Source organism: Macadamia integrifolia, chromosome 12, assembly GCF_013358625.1.
Source record: "Macadamia integrifolia cultivar HAES 741 chromosome 12, SCU_Mint_v3, whole genome shotgun sequence".
Lineage (NCBI taxonomy): Eukaryota > Viridiplantae > Streptophyta > Magnoliopsida > Proteales > Proteaceae > Macadamia > Macadamia integrifolia.
The window spans coordinates 18,038,977-18,058,831 of NC_056568.1; the positions used below are offsets into that span (position 1 = coordinate 18,038,977).

At 39.2% G+C, this 19,855-nt stretch overlaps 2 protein-coding genes across 2 annotated transcripts; both read right to left on the reverse strand.

Annotated features, from left to right (window-relative positions):
* Window positions 1-425: 425 nt before the first annotated feature.
* LOC122057394 (UDP-glycosyltransferase 84B2-like) lies at window positions 426-2,137 on the reverse strand. Its single transcript, XM_042619471.1, has one exon. The coding sequence runs from the start codon at window positions 2,058-2,060 to the stop codon at window positions 576-578; it is 1,485 nt and encodes a 494-aa protein (XP_042475405.1). The 5' UTR covers window positions 2,061-2,137; the 3' UTR covers window positions 426-575.
* Window positions 2,138-7,035: 4,898 nt separating this feature from the next.
* On the reverse strand, window positions 7,036-17,784 carry LOC122057245 (ATP synthase subunit epsilon, mitochondrial-like). The gene is made up of 2 exons (XM_042619290.1): window positions 17,499-17,784; window positions 7,036-7,262 (listed from the first exon to the last, which is right to left on the reverse strand). Exons 1-2 carry the CDS (start codon window positions 17,692-17,694, stop codon window positions 7,234-7,236), a joined length of 225 nt encoding a protein of 74 aa, XP_042475224.1. The 5' UTR covers window positions 17,695-17,784; the 3' UTR covers window positions 7,036-7,233.
* Between the last annotated feature and the right edge of the window lie 2,071 nt (window positions 17,785-19,855).

Genomic DNA, 19,855 nt, shown 5'->3' on the forward strand with positions numbered 1-19,855 from the left:
TAAAAAATAATTGTCCAATTAACAAAAAAAATTCGAAAAATATAAGATTAAGAAGAGTATGATTGAACTATCAAGAGAGTGCATAGAAGTATATAGGAAGACAATTGTTCAAATTTATTAGACAAATACTAATCCAAATCTCATTCCATGGTTTTTCTGTATTTCTAGTCAAATTTGGTATAAATTTATCATTTGATACCCAATGATTGCAAAGAGTTCAAATCTTATGCACTTACATTTTACTTGATCATACAAAATTTTCTTTTGGAAAAATATTACTCCCTTACACTTGACCTATATTTATTAAAATTTTACTACCTTAAACTTTTGATGATTTTTTTCCTTTTTGTTTTCATTGACCCCATTGAGATGGGGGTCGGAGAATAAAAAAATCCAACAGAAATTCGGAGATATACATTAATTCATAAAATTCAAAAGGAATATTATTACTTTAGAAGTTGATGGAAGCTTGGTACTATTATGGGTAACCGTGATACCATTTTCCTTTAAAATGGAATCTAAACCAAATAACAGCCCTGAACCCCTTAATCCAAATATCCAATTTTCCTTCTTCACTAGTCATCATCGATGGAGTGGAGTGACATGGAGGGAGATGAGGAATGCTTTCCCACGATCTCGTCAACAAAGATTTGGATATTCCGATCAGACGAACCATGTTCAGCCACGGCCATCTTGGAAGCCTCCTTCCAATGGACGGCCTTCCTCTTCAATTCCTCCGACTTGGGTCCTTTCGTAATTTCATCTATGCATCTCTCCACTTCTTCCTTACTAACCGTCCCATCTGGATCTGGTTCGACCCGCACCCCCATCTTAAAGACATCCACTATGAGCTTTGCGTTGGTCGGCTGGTCCGTCCACTGTGGAAAAGCAATCATCGGAACTCCGGCGGCAACCGTCTCAAGCGTCGAGTTCCACCCACAGTGACTCATAAAGCAGGCGACCGCAGGATGATCCAGAACCTTCGTCTGAGGGCACCATGGCACCACCAGGCCCCTGTCTTCAGTCTCTTCCAAGAACCCAGCCGGTAATCCAACCGGTTTTGTGTTGTCTTGTGGCTTAACCACCCAAAGAAACGGACGGTCACTGTTTTTAAGACCCATTGCGATGTTCCCCATCTGCTTTTCCGATAGCACTAGGATGCTTCCGAAGGAGACGTAAATAACTGACGAAACAGGTTTCCGGTCTAACCATTCGATGCATCGTTCTTCCGGTTTCCACATATCAACTTCGATGTCACCACCTTCAACTAGTCCTACAAGAGTGGACGGCACGAGTGGGCCAACGGGTCTGATAGGGCAGAGCTCGGCCATGGATTCCACCACGTCTTTCTCGAGCTCGTAGAATGAGTTACCGAATACCCATTTGAACTTGTTCATGTAGCTTTGGAACAAGTTGGACAACAACTTGGGGAAGCTGCCGAAGGTATTTGAGGGTAGAACGAAGGACGGTAAGTCTGTGGTTTGGAGTGGAGGGAGACCCGGCAAGTGAACGACAGAGTCGGAGTTGGGTTGGGTGGGGAAAGAGTTCAATTGGTTGTAGAAGCGATAGTAGATGGCGAAGAGAGCGCAGGGTTGGATCCAGAGGAGGGCACAGGGGATGTTATGTTGGGCAGCGACGTCTGCCACCCATGGTACGAAGGGGTTGCCAATGATGCATGAGAACTTAGGACGGTGAGCGTCACCGGAGAGGTCATTGATGAGTTTGGAGAGATTAATGGGACCGAATTTGCCGATGCTGTCCATGAAATGGTCCATGTGGGATAAGCGGTCGAAGTCGACGCTTAGTCCATCGGAGAAGAATTCGAGACGTATCTTTTTGTCATCGACTATGGTGGTGGAAGAGAGGGACTTGAGGATACGGTCTCGTGCGCAGTCGGTGGTGGCGAGGGTCACATGTAAGCCCTTGGCCACTAGGCGGCTGCCAAACCTAAGCATGGGGTTCATGTGGCCTTGGGCGGAGAACGCCACCATTAGGACGTGAACCTCTCCTTCTCGGGATTCCTTGGAGGCTACCATTGTTGGCTCAGGGCAGCAGAGCATCAAACAAGGATGGGACTGAGGATCGAGGTTCTGCTTGTTTGGCAGAAATGATGAAATAAATGAAAGGAGGGGAAATTATAAGGGAAACCTGATCGTGTTGTCCATGGGGTGCGCAAAGACGGATATGGGGCAAATGACAATCTTACCCTAGTTGATGCCTCTGCTTGGCCCTTCATTGACCCCATCAGTACAAGGCTAAGCAGTCACACATGCATGTATGGTTAATTGGCGGGTGAGTAAGAGCATCTTCATTACGAGGCAACATGATCTTTTTGCACCAGTATGTAACCTTATTTCTTCCACTAAAATATTTAACGGTGAAATTTTTCTTACCTTTCCGTACATGAATTGTGAAGGGATGTCGAGCCTTAATGCTCTAATGACCTCTCTAGATATTAATGTCTTAACTACTACTTTTTTCATTGTTTAGCATGTTTTGTCAAAACGGCAGAAGAATACATAAGTGAAAGATATTCTCTTCATCAGCGTAAGTGACTCACTTTTGATGGTATTTAGCATCGAAGGTGGCAAGTTAGAGGGTATTCTCAGAGATTCATAAAAAATTAAAGTAACAAAATAAATGATTAGTGAATTACCCTCGAACAAAAAGATTCCATTTTACATAATCAACCCTTTTCTTTTTCATGGACAAAATAAAGAATTTTATTTATTTCTTGCCAAACAATATGGCCTTCGAATTACATAATTTCATCAACTATAGAGAAGAATTTGATCAAATCGTCCTGCTTGTAATAGACAAAGTCTGTCATACCAAATCAATTGATACACGGAAATAAAGAAGAAAAGAAAAAGCTCACAATTCATATATAAGGAGCCCACATGATCCACAAGGAAAGAGAGTGAGAAAGCATATACTACTCTGCACATGCGTGTAGCTAACGTAGGCAATGACGCCAATCAAGAATTGCTAGTGGTTCCAAATTGCAAGCCCCTTCCAAGACAAAACCATGAACAGTCCAAGTGCCCAACAGGACCACAATCTGTTAACACAAGAACAAACAAAAAAGTTACACCCAAAGAAAGAAATATAAACTTAAGAACAAAGAAACAACCTAAAAGAGTTAAAGGTCCCGTAAAGCTTTTCTGAACCTCGGATGAGTGATAAGTCACCATCACCATTATTGTACTGACAATGTGTGTGTATTATTTTATGGATAATTTACTTTATTATTTAGAGAATGTCAATATTATAGAAATTTTTATTATTTAATATAAAATTACATTCAAACCTCTTATGGTTGGTCTCTCTGAATACAATACCATTTATACGTACAATTGTCTCACTACCATATTTATACAACCTCAGCTCTCATACCAGATGACGACAAATCTTTAACTGAAAAAAAGACAGTTGCAAAGAATGTTGCTTATTGATAACTTAGTCAGTTCTAAAAACCTTTTTCTGTCACTGCCTGGTATAACTCTATTGGCGAAAGCTTAGCTCTGCTCTTTGCAAGTGGTTTTGTCAAAGCCACGAAAGGAACGGACTGATAAATGAATGTGAATAGAACCACAAGAAGGATTATGATCATTAGAATACTTGCTTATTACCAAGGGCACATAGTGACTTCCTTAGCTTGTCACTTAGAGAGGAAGGCTAATTGTTGAAAGCGCAAAGCAGATTAGACTCAGTTTTTTCGAACTAGTATTTCTTCACCTTGCTCACTTGATTTTCTAGTTAGACTTGTAAAATACTTCGAACCATGAACAAAGAGGATGAGACTTTAAATTAATGGTGAATCCAATTATCACTCAGTCGACATCCCATGGGGATAGGATTTCTCTCCATAGAGCCCATGTGATCTCACAGCTGGGGTGACCTCAAGATGTATCCCGGGTCCTTCCAGTCGTGGGATCACTTTATGGTCCATGGGCTCCATGGAGAGGATTCGAATCCCATCCCATGGACACTGTAAAGTAAGATATCCACGTGGAGAGAAGATCCCCACTCGTTGGAGAAAAACTTAATCCATAATTTAGTTGCTTGGATGAGAATCGACCAGCTTTTGAGGAGGCTTCTGAAATTCTTATAATGACTCTTTTGGCAGTTTATTAATAAAATTTAGAACGCATTATTGTTCATTTGTCCATAACTTAGTGAAGTGAGGAATCTTTCTCCGCACAATTGAGAGACCTGTACTCAATTATTATGTAGAGAAAAACGAAAGCACACTGATTTTTTTTTTTTTTTTTTTTTTTTTTTTTTTTTGTTAACCAAGGTGTTTGGGCTAGCTTATGAACACCTCGACTAATGGGCAACCCACGGGCGGGTACAGAATAAATAAAACACACACACACACACACACACTCCTCCTCTGAGTGCTAGCTTCACAAGTTGAAGCTACCACCACTAGGCTATCCTAGTGTTCGTATTCATCATCTAGTTTCTCCTTCTCCACAAATTTAAAAATAATCATGTTTATCTCTTTATTTCATCAAACTAAGGTTTTAAGGATCTTCTCAAACTAATTCCAATTCTCCCTGATTCAGCTCACAGCTAATCCTACACTAAAAAAACCCTAGATGCTTAGAATATGCCAATTTGAGTCATAGTATCTGTATTCCTCTTCAAGTGGAGCCCCCTCTTCAGTAGCTAAACTCATCGTCCGTTATTCCAGGGCATGGAATATAGATTTAATATCGCCCTTAAAATTCTCTCAATTCCATTGATGGATTCAGTCTCAGAGGATCGTCTTGTCTAGTATATAACTTCATCTGGACAATTCACAGTCTCTTCGGCCTATCGCCAGGCTCTTGGTCCTGCCCATGTTGTTGTACATCCTACTTGGTTAAAAGTTTGGCACAGTGCTACAATTCCCAAGGTTCAATTCTTCATCTGGAGGCCGCTTCATGTTAGACTTTCTACTTCTCATCTGCTCAATAGATGGGGATTTAATCTCCCATCAATTTGCTCTCGCTGTCAACAATCGGAAATCTCTATCACCCATATTTTTCAGCACTATTTGTTTGCAACTTCAGTCTAGATTCTGGCAAGATTTCCTTTTATCCTTGGATGGAATGATTTCCAAAAGAGTCTTGAATCATTAATTATCCATTCAGGAAAGTCTTCAACTGAAAGACAACAAATAGCCTTTATTTTCAACCTTCTATGGAATCTTTGGTTAGCACACAATGACAATATTTTCCGCAACTATTCCAAAACATCGCAGGGGATAATCTTTTCCTCCACAGAGATGACACAAGCACTTATTCGTAACTCTCCCCCCTTCCAGCTCATCTATCTTTTGGATCAAGTGGGAGAGAGACCTCCTTTTGGTTTTATCAAAATTAATGTAGATGGATCCTCTCTTGATAATCTTGGCTTTGCCGGCATTGGTGGAGTATTCAGAAATCATGAAGGAATTTTTCTCTCATGCTTCTCCAAGGGTATTGGCATAGCTTCCTCTGCTTCAGCTGAGGCCTTGGCCATTCTTCATGGTCTGATTTCAGCCACACAGATGGGTCTTCATCACATTTGGATTGAGAGCGACAACCTCATGGTCATTAACATCCTCAAAAAAAGATTTTTTTTCCATTTTGTGGAGATTAGCACCAATTATTTCTGAGTGCTGGTCGCTTTGCCCCTTTTTTGATTCTGTTGTTTTTCATTACATACCTACGGAAATGCCGTTGCTAACTGTCTCCCGTCACAGGGAGCCTGTTTCCAATCTTTTCTTCTGTGGGGTCCTTCCCCCCCCCCCTCCTTTTATCTGTGGTGGGTTGGCTAGATGGTTAAGATGAATTAGGGATTGTATGGATAGGTGCACAGTCTCAGGTTCAATTTCTCATCTATGCATCTACGAATTAAATGTAGACCATGGTTATAGATTGCTGGTTTAGTCTACTCTCCCCTATACCAAATTTTTTTTTTTTTAATACGGATAAACTTCTCCCTAACACCTTGATTAACGAAAAAAGACACGTTGTTTCGCAAGGTTGGGAAAAATACTATAACCAGGAATTATTAATTCGTGAAATGTTTGAGAAGAATCATTACATGTACGAGTAAACACATACTTTTCTATAAATATAGAATTATGAGTTCAAATATCACGGGCATGCTAACCTCACTAATTCTTTTGGGGACACATTCCAATCACATCAAAATATAATTTTGCTCTTTTTGTCTCCCCACTTTTTGAAAAAAAAAATTCTGTTACCCTCCTTAGTTTAGAGGAGGAAATCAGATGATCAAGATCTCATGTTAATGACAATTTCAGATAGAACAATCCAATGAGATCATCAAAACCCTACAAAATAATAGTCACTATAAGAAAATTTCGTTTGCCAAAGGACCTAAGGACCTCGGATTGTTGTGACAAGGTAAGAGATTGAATCCCACCTTCAGCCTTCTTCTAATCCTTCAACCACTTTTATTCCCCAAAAAATAATAATAAAAAAAACTCAATGAAAGGGAAAATGCAAAAGCCCAGTTCCCCGGCTGAGCACCTTTCCCGCACAAAATGACAAGAAGATTAGGCTATGTAAAGGAACAGGAAGAATATATAATTCCAAGCATGTGAAAAAAGAAGAACACAAAAGGGTTCTATAATGATTCAAATCCACTCAGCAAGGAAAGAGACTTGAGACTCATGGAGGCAATATGAAAACCACAATGTTAGTCGGACACCGCATTCCAGAATCCACTCAACTACCCTTTCCTTAATAATAATAAAAATCTCAGAAGTCAAAGAATGAGATCAAAAGTTTAAAAAACTGATCACCCAGTGAATAGCAATTCAATTAGCACTGAACCCAACCCCTTAAAATTTATTATCTGTAGATAAAAATAGTTTTATAACAGTAAAATCTGGGCTGGGGGAAACCGGTGGACTTGCAAGTTACATGCACATGAGTTATGCATACTCGCACGCTGTAAAATTACAATTTAGCATTCCATCCACCCTCTGTGTTTCAGATTATGATGGGCAAAACCGTTCATTCTAATCTTCGGTTTAGGAGACTAAAAGCAAAATGTATTCAAAAGTAAGACGACTAACATGACTTGTCTTATTACAATTGCAATTGCACTATCCTTCCAATCACAAATAGGTGTTGTTTTTAAATTCCCAAGAAAATAAATCAACCAATCCAAGAAGACACAGACAGATTTGCATTGCCTCTAAAACACGAAAGCCACTCCCATCTCCTTTCATTCTCCAGGCGTATCTGAGCGAAGGGCTGATAAACAGAAATAATTCATTAGGACCATGATACTGAAAGCATGCAAATGAAATAAATTGTATGTGCTTAGTAACTAATAGAGAAGAATTAGATGATGTCATCCACCATAAAATTGTTGCGAGATTTTTTTTCCCAGTTTAATGCTGTTGAGCTTGTAACAAATGCAATGCGCAAGTAGATGATTCTATATCATTAAATTTGATAAACCACACTTCATAGAGATTTAGTATACTAAAGATTACGAATCAAGCACCATAGGACCATATACCATCAACCACTAATGTACCTAGGAGTCACAATTTGTCATGACATCCCCCAGCAGGTCCATCCATGTAAATTCAAAGACTAAAATGCACTCCCACAAATCCCCATGGCAATCCAAAAGGGTGACAAGAATAAGAAGACGCACCAAAGTTGTCTGAGGGACGAACATGCCCAATCTAATTGAGTGGATTCAAACTTCGATACAATGAGATGCATCGCATCAAATTTCCCCTTACACCACTTTACTACAAATGAATAATAGTAATAATAACGTGTGTGGGATTAGCCACCCACCAGCATCAATGAAACAATTAAACTGCCTCCAATGCCCATTATTTGCATGGATGACAATACTAGACATGATCACAAAACACGAGGGGGCTCAGAAATACCACTTCATGGATGGCTACAGTAACTCAGAATGGAGCCAACAAAATTGCATTTGAAATCTTTCCTAGGTATTGTCATTTACAATTAAAATGATTAAATTGACATTACATGATTCTTAAAGTGTGAAGCCAGCGTCTCCATCACAACCCAAGATAATTTGAAAAAACGTGATTCTGAAACAACAGGACCAGTCATACACCAAAACTAACAACCATTAAATGAATAGCCCAAAAATAGCATATAGGATATTTTTAACAATCTAATCTATGCATTGTTTTCTGGACATCTAATCAAACTCTTTCTAACATAAAAGGAATATGATCGACCACTCTCTTTGCATGTGATATTTATTCTTCACAAGAGTTTACTTGCAAAATTGTCAAACATCAACCATAATATCACCACACTGCGATGATTTTTGACAGAGACCAGACTGCTAAGTATCTTAACGTTGACTTAACTGTTAAACATCAACCACAGTCTCACCACATGCTGTGATGAATCTGCACTAAGTAGACCACTAAGAATCTTTAGTTATACTACCCCCCCAGAGATCACAGATCATTTCACACTTGAGCGACTGAGAAGCAGCTTTTATCTTGGAAAAATATTTATATGCACATCATTCTATTCTCTATCAGGATTAACAAGTTTCAAAGGAAGTATATGTGATGGAAGGAAAAAACTGCAAAAACTTTGGAACAGAGCAATCGTTGTAGCAAGCCTTCTGGAATTTTTTGTCCCTGGGGCCCACATAGGGTGTACTAGGTGTGAAGTCTATGTCATTAGTCATCAGGTACTGAAACAGCTGTCATAGGTTCGGCACATTATAGAAGCTAAGCCCAGTTCAGTTCTTTTCATGCAGGCAGCACGGGCCATTAGATTTATGGGCCTCCGGCTTTATCGCTTTTTATGTTTTACTATGCACTTACTTACAAAATGAGCTGTTTAATAGTCTGAATGGAGCTAATTAGCAGCATTTGAGTTCCTAGAAGTGCCCATGAAGTACTTACAATCTGTTTTTTAGCAAGGTACGGTAGGGCAGAGTTAATTTTTCGTACAGCCAGGGCTTACAAGAACCCTAAACACGCAACAGTGGAGGAGGTTGCTGGGCATTTTGGGGGAAGGGGGGGGCTAGAACCAGAGAACATATGAAGTACTGAATAAAAGAAACTAGATTAGAAGCAAACAAAATTAAGACATAGAACGAAGCAAAATCGACAACTCAATAACCAACAATCTGAGAGATGGGAACTCCAGTCGAGTTCTACTATGGTCCAAACTACAGACTGATGCAGATACGGCTGCCCTTACTTGGTTGGACCAGTATGACAGGCTTTGGAAGCCAAGAGCCAAGAAGAACTGGTCCAGCCCAGGGTTTTGGTCCAACAAGGGTTGGAAATAAAATTAGTAGTTTACTTAGTATTTTATTTCATGCTTTTATTTTCCAGACTTGAACGTAGGAGTAGGATTTATTTCTTTGCTTTGGTTTCCTTTTTATAGTTGTTTCCTAGTTTAGGGGTTAGTTTCCATTTCAGTTAAGATTCTAATTTCATGTTCCTATTTTCCTATATATTGGCTATAATCGATTGAAGATTTAGAGAGTGATTTATTATTTGAATGAGGATGTTGAGTTTGTGCACTAGTGAAGCGTGTGATTCCCCTCCCCCTTCCTACTCTGATTTTTCCTTTCTTCCCTAAAGTTTCTCCATCAACTTGAGTTGATGCAGATACGGCTGCCTTACTTGGTTGGACTAGCATGACCGGCTTTGGAAGCCAAGAGCCAAGAAGAACCAGTTTTGGTCCAACAAGGGTTGAAAATACAATTAGTAGTTTACTTAGTATTTTATTTCATGCTTTTATTTTCCAGACTTGAACGTAGGAGTAGGATTTATTTCCTTGCTTTGGTTTCCTTTTTATAGTTGTTTCCTAGTTTAGGCTAGTTTCCATTTCAGTTAAGATTCTAATTTCATGTTCCTATTTTCCTATATATTGGCTGTAATCGATTGAAGATTTAGAGAGTGATTTATTATTGAATGAAGATGTTGAGTTTGTGCACCAGTGAATCATGTGATTCCCCTCCTTCCCCTTCCCACTCTGATTTTTCTTTTCTTCCCTAAAGTTTCTCCATCAACTTGGTATCAGAGCCGAAGGATCATATTCCTTCCCCATCTTTCTTCTTCCCTTCCCATTCTCTGTGTTGGTTTCCATCGATACTGAGAACAAAACAAAAAACAAAAAACACAAAAAAAAAAAAAAAAAAAAAAAAAACCGATTCTTTCCAGAGAAGAATCGAGGCCCCTTTCTCACTGCCCCTCTCTTTCTCCCAATTTCTTTGGTCGATCCCCTTTTTTCTAGGGTTCCAACAGAAACTTTAAAAAAAAAAATCCCAAAACCTCCCTGCCCTACTGCCTCCTCTTTTACCCTCTGTTCCTTTCGACAGCAGCAAAAAAAAAAATACCAGTCTCCTCTTCCTTTGTCCAACAGCCCAAAAAAAGAAGAAGAAAAAGAGCAGCAAGAAGTGAGTGTCGACGAAGAAGAACAGAAGAAAGAATACAGAAGAAGAAAAGAAGAAGAGGCGCAGAGAAGAAAGGACGAAGAAGAAGAAGTAGACAGAGAGAGACGCATACCTGGTTTCCGTCGGACCCTTGAAGTGTCTCGCCTCAAATCCTGCTGCTAATTGCTCCAATCGCTAGCGGAAGAAGCCCACTCCAATTCTCCAATCCAGTCTCCAACTTCTCCAAGGAGAGATGCTTCCTTTTTGTCGGTAATCCAAAACCCCAACCCCATTTGTTTCATTTCTCCTTTCCACTTCCTTTTTTATTCCACATTACCCCTCTTTTATCTATTAATTCCTTCTATCCCTCATTTTTTTCATATTTACATTTAGATCCCTGCCCACACTTGATATCCTTTGTGGTTAAATTGAATCTCAAGTAATTGCAATTTTGCCCTTCCCCAAAAAAAAAAAAAAAAGTTATGTACTATTCTACCATATATTCTTGAGTGCTATTTTGTTAATCATCACCATAGTAGCCAATAGTGAAGTTGTTCAACAGCTGAATTCTTATAAAGGAGAAACGGATACAAAATTTGATGCTCTCACTAACATGGTCACGTCCCTAAAAACAATGGTGGAATCTATGCAAGTTTCCATGGGATCCATGCAAGTTTCTATTGATTATTGGGTGGCAGCGGATAAAGGAAAGAGTCCCATTCAATCTGGGGATTCTTCCAACACCACTCCACAGGATCCGTCAGTAACACCACCACCACCACCTCCACCACCATATGGCACTGGTAGACATGATGATGGAGCAGAAAGAGCAGCAAATTTCGATGTCCTTGATTTTTATGGAGACAATAATCCAGAATTGTACCTTGACTGGATTCACAGTTTAGATACATTATTCAGATGGTACGGGTTGACTGAGGCTCGAAAGTTCCTATTTGCAGAGGCCAAACTGAAAGGCACGGCCCGAGTCTGGTGGATCAAGCAACAACAACAGAACCAAACCCGAGGCATTGGTTTGGTCACTTGGGCTGAAATGTATGAAATCATGAATCGGCGATTCTTGCCTTCTGATTACAAGCAACGCATGCATCTCAGGTTTGCATAGTTGAAACAAGAGAATTTGACCGTTGAAGAGTATGTTGCTAGATTTTATTATTTGGCCACTCGTTTTGACTTTGAGTGGGATGAAGTATTAGTGGCCCAATTTCGCAATGGTTTGCACCCTCAACTTAGTGCTGCCCTTGCATCTAGTCGACTACCTACCATAGAATACGCCGTACAAGTAACATATCAGATTGAGGAAAGTCTGAAACACCCATACAACCAGAGAAATTTTGCAGGTACTTTTTCTCGAAGTACTAGTTTCGTTTGGCAACAGTCTCCTACCCAAGAGAGGTCATCTAGCAAACCACAGGCTAGTGCTACATCTATGGCCTCTTCACGACCTAGTCGGCTGTATTCTCCACCTCGACATGTTTCTGAAATGTCATCTTCACGGCTTACTCGCCCATACTCACCCCCTCGGTGTGGTTCAGATAAACCTTCTGATTCTTCAAAATTTACAGTTCGATGCTACTCATGCCATGGATTTTGACATATCAGTGCTCAATGTCCCAACCATTTGGTTGCTTTTATTGATAAGGATTCTCCTATACCATATATTCCCGAAGAGCAATTTGGTTCTGACACAGTTGATTTAAGAGAAGCGCGTGCAACAGGTGAAGTCAATGACACTCTCAGTGACGAAGACCATCCTTTTTATGTCATTCGTCATGTGTTGACCACTCAGAAGGCCACTGACAATGAAGATTGGCGTCGCAGTAGTATTTTTCAGACTCGTGTGAAGTGCAATGATCAGTTGCTAACCTTGGTCATTGATGGAAGCAGTTGCATTAATGTTGTCTCTGAAGACGCTGTTCATAAGTTGGGATTGAATACAGAACCACATCCTAATCCTTACAAGGTTGCTTGGGCGAACAACACTAATCTCAAAATCACAGATAAGTGCTTGGTCACATATTCTATTGGTGGATTTAAGGATACAGTCCAATGTGATGTCCTCCCTCTGAAGGTGTGCTATATCCTTCTTGGTCGACCTTGGTTGTTTGATAAGAAAGTACAGCATTGTGGCTATGCCAATACCTATGCCTTCAAGCATGCCAACAAGACTATGAAGTTTCATCCTGCTAAAGATCTCCCTGAAATTAAGCTCAAGAAGATGGTGGGATCGTTCCTCATTCAGCGTATTCCTTCAGACTATCTCCTCGGTCATCTTCCCTAACTCAACGAAGTCGAGTTCTTTTCAAAAGAGGAGAGTTGATGCAGATATGGCTGCCCTTACTTGGTTGGACCAGCATGACCGGCTTTGGAAGCCAAGAGCCAAGAAGAACCGGTCCAGCCCAGGGTTTTGGTCCAACAAGGGTTGGAAATAAAATTAGTAGTTTACTTAGTATTTTATTTCATGCTTTTATTTTCCAGACTTGAACATAGGAGTAAGATTTATTTCCTTGCTTTGGTTTCCTTTTATAGTTGTTTCCTAGTTTAGGCTAGTTTCCATTTCAGTTAAGATTCTAATTTCATGTTCCTATTTTCCTATATATTGGTTGTAATCAATTGAAGATTTAGAGAGTGATTTATTATTGAATGAAGATGTTGAGTTTGTGCACCAGTGAAGCGTGTGATTCCCCTCCTTCCCCTTCCTACTCTGATTTTTCCTTTCTTCCCTAAAGTTTCTCCATCACAGACCAATCAAATAAAATCAAAATTACCAATTTCTCTTGAAGAACAGGAGGTGCGCCCTAGTGAGCAAACTAACAGAAGAAAAGGGCAGAAATAGAGAATATGAAAATATAGAGCGATACAGTCAAAGGAAATATTCAGATTTATGAGAGAATGATTCTAGAAGATAAGATATAATTTCAGAGCAATATGAACTAACTCCTAAAATAATTGATCAGAAGAAGATGATGAGATTTAACACCCGAAACAGTGCATCGCAGATTATGAAGAAAGGAACAACACTGAACTGCAAATGGGAAGATCGAAGCATCAAACACAGAGCTGATGATGAAGGGAAGAGCAACAATATGGGAGAGAGAGAGAGAGAGATTCACCAATCAACCCTTAGCTGAACCAATCAATGGCATCCACAAGCCCAACAAAACTCACAATGGAGTTATCCAAATTGATCGTCAATTCACAAATCTAAAGACCGGCTTTTTGACAACACTTATATGTATATTTATACACCCGCAAAACCAAAAAACTCAACTCTAACTAGGACTCCAAACTAGGCTTAAAAGGAAAGAAATAAAAAGTAACTCTAATAGACACTAACTAATCCTCTGTGCAGACCAAACCCCCAGTTTTGGGCTTTTACAATTATACCCGCTACAACATTGTCTCACAAAAGTAAAATGCTCAACCTCCAATATAACAAGCCCACTACTATTTGGCCAAACTAAACATACAGACCCTTATATAAGCCTAGAATAGAACCCACAACCTTAGAACTTCGGGTAAGAATTCTTCCTAGGCTCAGGCTTTCAAAGCTTAGAGTACTTATCCATCCATTAGATAGCTGCTGCATCATAGTTTTATAGCTGGAATAAAATTTGCTGATCAATATTTTGGGTGTCCAGTATTTCAAAAGATTAGTTTTAGTGCAACTGGGCACCATACCCTCCTGTCCAAAAAAAGAAATGGTGCATTCTGAATGAGTCTCAGTCTGCATAGGCTTACATGCATGGAGCCTTCTTAAGGGATGATACCTTTAATAAGTAGAGAATAAAATCATATAATGAGGTTAAAATATGGGATATGAATAGGGAGGTGCACACCAGAGCAGGTATCTCAACGTTGTAAAGCCATCGACATATTGGAAAAAATGATTCAAATCACATTGACCTCTTGTTTTGGAGAAATAAGTGGCTCACGAGAAATGGAAAGAAACATATTATCTTTTATCTCAAAGTTCCAAGCAAGACCGATCCTAGTTCCTCAACCCTAACCAAGTAATGCAACATTGGGTTATGGAACCCAAAATTTGGACCACTATGGGCCCAAAAGTTTGATAAGTAACTCAAATGGAATGATGAATGGCAGTTTCAAAAGTACCCAGAACAATTTAGGAACCTTTTAAAGAGGTGAACAGAATTTGGGGATAGAAAAGGTTTAAATGAAAAGGGCTAAGCAGGAACTTCAGAAGCATGGGATAGGTTAGGAACACAATTGAGAATAAATAAATAAAAATTAGGGTAGAACCAGCCCCACAATTTGATGGAACTCTCCCTGAACAGCCAAACCTGATATTACTTTAGGGTAGAGTTCCTAATTTAGTACACTTTGAAACCCTCACAAGAGTCCTTCAAAACAGAGCTCTGAAAATAAATAAAAAAAATTGCTGAAACCTTCACTGCAGTGAATTCAGCAACCAACAAAAAGTAATGACTACTCCTTTTGCACAATGCATGGGATACCAATTGGACAAATACATATTGGATAATCAAATGAATCCTCCCCCAAACCCCCCACCCCCAAAAAAAATAAAAAAATGGAAGAATACAGAAAGAAAATAAAAATTGTATTGGTAATCCTTCACTCAAGCTAAGAATGCCCTATTTAATCTCTCGGGTGTCACTTCTTCCTTCTTTTTTTCTTTATAGAATAGTGTAGGTTATCCTATTATTGCTCCAAATCCTCCAGGAGAGATATCCAGCAATTTATCCAATCCAGCAGAACCTTAAAGTATCCAACCATTGTAACAAAAAGTCAAGACTTTGCTGTAACAAAAGCACAACATATTGCATCAGCCTACGATAATCCTCTGCCTGACAAGAAGCTTTGTTTTATCATACACATGCATTTTCCCATCTCAAAAACCCTAATTGCCTCACTTTGAAGATTTTTCCTTTTTCTGTTGAAGAACCATTCTCTATCGTTAAGCTACATTTGTTTCAATTGGAATATTATTTCCTACAAAACCATTTTGGAATATTAAAATTTAAAGATCTGCTAGTATGACAGTCACCATCAGTCTAATAGCCTGACTGTCCTATCCAACATCCCATCAAGTGACCCAACACCAGACACCCTGTACAGTAGGATATGGTTGGTTGGGGGAGGGGGGAGGGGGGGAGAAGTCCTGTGATGGCAGGCAGCAGTGTCCTCCATGGGTGGGGATTGTTCACCGACCTATACAAAATCACTTTTTCCGGAAAACATACAATAAATTAAATGAGTCTGGTTTCCTGCATGGCCCATCAAGGAACGTCATCCTATGCCCAAGTATCTGGCATGTGACAGCTCAATTGGGGTTCAAATTTTTTGGATAGGTAGACTCCCCAGGCCCTTGCTCACATATCAAATTTAAGTTCAAACAAAATTTGCCAACTGGCAAAATTGAGCATGGAAAATCTGAAGGAGAGTGCACAATAGTGGTTAGAGTACCCGTAGTGTGTATTAATATACAAGGGATGCATGCCAATACACAAGAGGGAATTTGATTAAATTTGGCTCTAACGTTTGATGTGGCTAATCTAGACCATATCTTCCCTATCCAATAGTTGGAATAGCCACACCAATTGTCAACAAGGAAAAATGTGAGTGAGCAGTGCAGAAACCCTTCCTAAGCAGGTAGCACAAAGTTCCTTCTGCTAAATTCAATTGCAAGTTGTTTTCCAGAGTTTTTATCACATTTCTGTAACAATATGTGCTCATTTCAGTCATATGCAAATTTCTTTTGCTTTTAAGATCATTCCTGTCAAAAAAAAAATTGTGCTGAAGCAAACAAACACTTAAATCATCCTTAAACTCTAACATATTAGCAAAAATATCCATGACTTAATAAGGCAGGGATTTGCTTACTTTGAGCCTATTATCCACAAAAGGTAAGAGGTTATAAGACCACCCAACATCAAGGATACGAACGTCAAATCAAGAACTAATGATCTACAAAAAGGTCCATAGGCAGCCAAAATAGATAAAAATCTAGACAGCAGGTAATGGTAACAGTAGCATGAAAGAAGCCCTAACCATAGTTTCTGAGAAAAGGTATGCTGCTGGAATTATGCCTGCACTCTCTCATTCAATCAAAATCAGATCTATGTCCATAGACTAAAGGCTCGTTGGGTTAGAAGTGAGTAAGTGAAAACAGACAAATTGAAGTAAAATCAGAAGAATTTACATTGAGGATTATTTTTCAACATATTTGGGTGTGACGCAACTTTTGTATGGGCCAATATCGCCAATATCCCCCCTCGCCATTAAGTAAAATTTTACCTAAAACTACCATTTTCATTCTCTACTGAAGTACAACCAAAACATTAATTTTCACAGTGAAAATCATTCTACATCTCAAAATGGCTGTTCCCGATGAAATTGAAATCTCTTTTATCCCAATTTCCCTTCACTTCAGTTTACCAATTAAAATTTTATTTCATCTCATGTTCCTCGTAACCACACCGGGCATAAGAACATTTCTGACTTTCCATATGTATTGATGTAGAATGGGTAGCAAGAACCTTTCCCTATAAATTGTAAATAGACTCTGCGTGGCTGTTACTAAAACACAAGGTCAAATTAGGGAGCACTCGAAGAATATGGGTTTCACTCAAAGCAGAAGTTCCCAAAACTGGATTTGCGTTCACAGAATATCTCAGCAGTCCCTTTAAAACACTGTCGGGCGCTGTTTTCCCCTCAAGATTCCCAGAATAACTACATTTGCTCTGGCAGAAATGCCATGGTTTTGGGTTTCAGAAAGGAAATAAAGGAATATCCATCCATACTGTTTTGGATCGTTCAATCAAAGATCACTACAACAAATGTCTTTATTATGGAATAAAATTCTAAAGCAAATTACCAGTATCAAAATTCAATAAATGCAGACGAAGAACAATTTAGGGCAACTTCAGATTCAACAGAATTAAAAAGAATCGCAGGAATCGGAAACGACAAAACACGACATCCACATATGTGTTAGTCAAAAGATTACCACAACGATCACTCACGAATGTAACAGATAACAAAATAAAAGAAATAACTTAGAGGGGATCGGAAGAACATACTGGGTTTCTCAGCCTTGCCATCGGCCCACTTGGAGACGGCGAAATGAACTTTCTCACGGTTTATGGCCTCGCTCTTGTGTGGCTCTTTGAGGCAACTCCGAACGAGGGATGCGCAGATGTTGGAGTAGCTGATGTAAGTCATGCCTGCCGCTCTCCAGAAGGGGACAGCCGCAGTCGAACCTGCCGCAGACGCCATGGATCTATCTCCTTTTCTTCCTTCTTCCTTCCTTCCTTCCTCTCTGCTTGGCAGTTGCTCCACCAATTGAAGTATAACCTACTGCCCTGTTTAGTGTGGTTCCTATCATATAAGGAAATGATGGAAATCGTAGACTTCGATCTGAACCATTGATTAAGAATTTTTCTTCAGATGAAAACCGTAGACTTCAATCTGAACCATTGAGAATTTTTTTCTCCAGGGATTCTGTGAAATTGGGTGGGAGCCACGCATAGATATACCGATACCGATATGTGTTGACCGTATCAAGCCAATTCATATCAAAATGACATTTTTCTCATAAAAATTTTACATCTGTATTATATCGGTTGATTTTTATCGATATCAATGACGATGAGATGGATATGAATCAACCGATATGATTAATCCAATATTGATTCCTAAAACCATGCAATCTATTATGGTGCAGCCACGTAATTGAGTGGGTTATCTAGTGGACGGTGATCGACTCACCTGGCCATACTATGAGGGGTAGGAGTGTCAATTTTTAGGCCCAGTCTAGCCTAGTCTGATTAATAAATGTGTCAAATTGGAGCTCAACACGTTTATTATCAGTTATCCCCCGTGCAAGGGTACTACCCAACAAACGCTCGACAAGTATCGATTAATTAATAGTCTGCCTCAACCCAACATGATCAAAGCTTGTTTATAGCCCACTTAAATTTGTTTTTTAAGGCCCACACGTTAAAGAACATATAGAGATAAATGTGTCATTAGCCCGTTTAAAGCCTATCTAAGACTAGTTTAGACTCAATCAACCATTTATAAATGGAACCATACCTAGCGTATGAAGCTGGTTTTTTAAGTGATCATAGTGCAAGGTCCTAAAGTGGGAAAGGCACATTCTTTTCCTAATCTAGGCCCAGCCCAAACCAATCCAACCGAACTGATTAACACCCCTAATGAGGTGGGTAATCATAACGAAGTCTTTGGAGTTTTGGATTGAATACCAATGGCACATTCTTTTCCTAATCTAGGCAAAAGTTTCCTTTAGCCATTGATTGGGGAGGAATCTCTTGCCATTGGTGATTTGATCTTAGAATGAAACTCTAGTCCCATCTCTATTAACGAATTCGAAAATATGATTTTTATGATTATTTGACAATATTGATGGCCATAGGTGAGGCATTCTATTGTTTCATAAGATATTACTTTGAAGGGAAAATGTTATCTGACATGCTAAGGCACTAGGGGTGCCAAAAAATTGAATCAATTAGCCCAAAACTCACCTGAGCCTGCCATGAGCCCGAACAAGGCATACACTGAACCATTCAACCAAGATTTTGAAGCCCTAGCACAGCCGTAGCCCAGCCCTGCCTAGCCCAACCCTATATACGATATATTTATTTTTAATCTCAGTGTATTTATAAATATATATATCACCAAAGTTACACCAACTTTATTATAATTTAAACCACTAACACCATTACACCAATATTTTTTTAATCCATAAATATTTTTAATTCACCGTTACACACCACTGTCCACCTCCACTCCACCCACCCTAGTTATGATTTATGACACTAAGTTAATTACTTTTTCTTTTTCTTTTTTCTTAGTTCAGCATACTAGACCATTCTTTTTATAGTTCATCATAGTGCCAAGGTCAATCAAGGTTGGGCTGGGTTGGACTGAACCTAATAGAATTGACCCTGGGCTAAAATACCCCAGCCCAATCTAGGGCTGGGTTGGGCTTCGGCTGAGTCAAGGTAGCTTAGGATTGGGTTTGTGTTTTAAAAAACTCACCCCATTAAACCCCAATAGGGCACTTTACGCTAACACTCTTATGTCTAATCTATGATACCGTTTTATGCGTATCAGAACCCATGAGTTCTGATAGCTTAGGACTTATGGGTTGGGCCTCGTCTGACTTAAGATCCCTCCCCCCACCCTTTCCTTTTTGGAAAATTATATCAATTATTCGTACTTGACCTATAATTACTCTAACTCAACAAAATATTTCTTTTCTTAATTTCCCTTTGTGGCAAATTTTCACCTCCCTCCCCTTGCAGTTTAATAAATCCAAAACTAATTAAACCTTAAAACTGATGAAAACAATCTCCACCTTGGCTCTTCAGATAAACCTAATTCTTCTTCTTTTACATTAAAAAAAAAAAAAAAA

Excerpts from the sequence above, each read along its gene's own strand:
- LOC122057394 (XM_042619471.1), bottom strand. The coding sequence starts at position 2,060 with ATGCTCTGCTGCCCTGAGCCAACAATGGTAGCCTCCAAGGAATCCCGA.
- LOC122057245 (XM_042619290.1), bottom strand. The coding sequence starts at position 17,694 with ATGGCGTCTGCGGCAGGTTCGACTGCGGCTGTCCCCTTCTGGAGAGCG. Across the intron at positions 7,263-17,498 it reads TGGCAAGGCTGAGAAACCCA|CCCTTCGCTCAGATACGCCT; the intron begins GTATGTTCTTCC and ends TCTGTTTATCAG.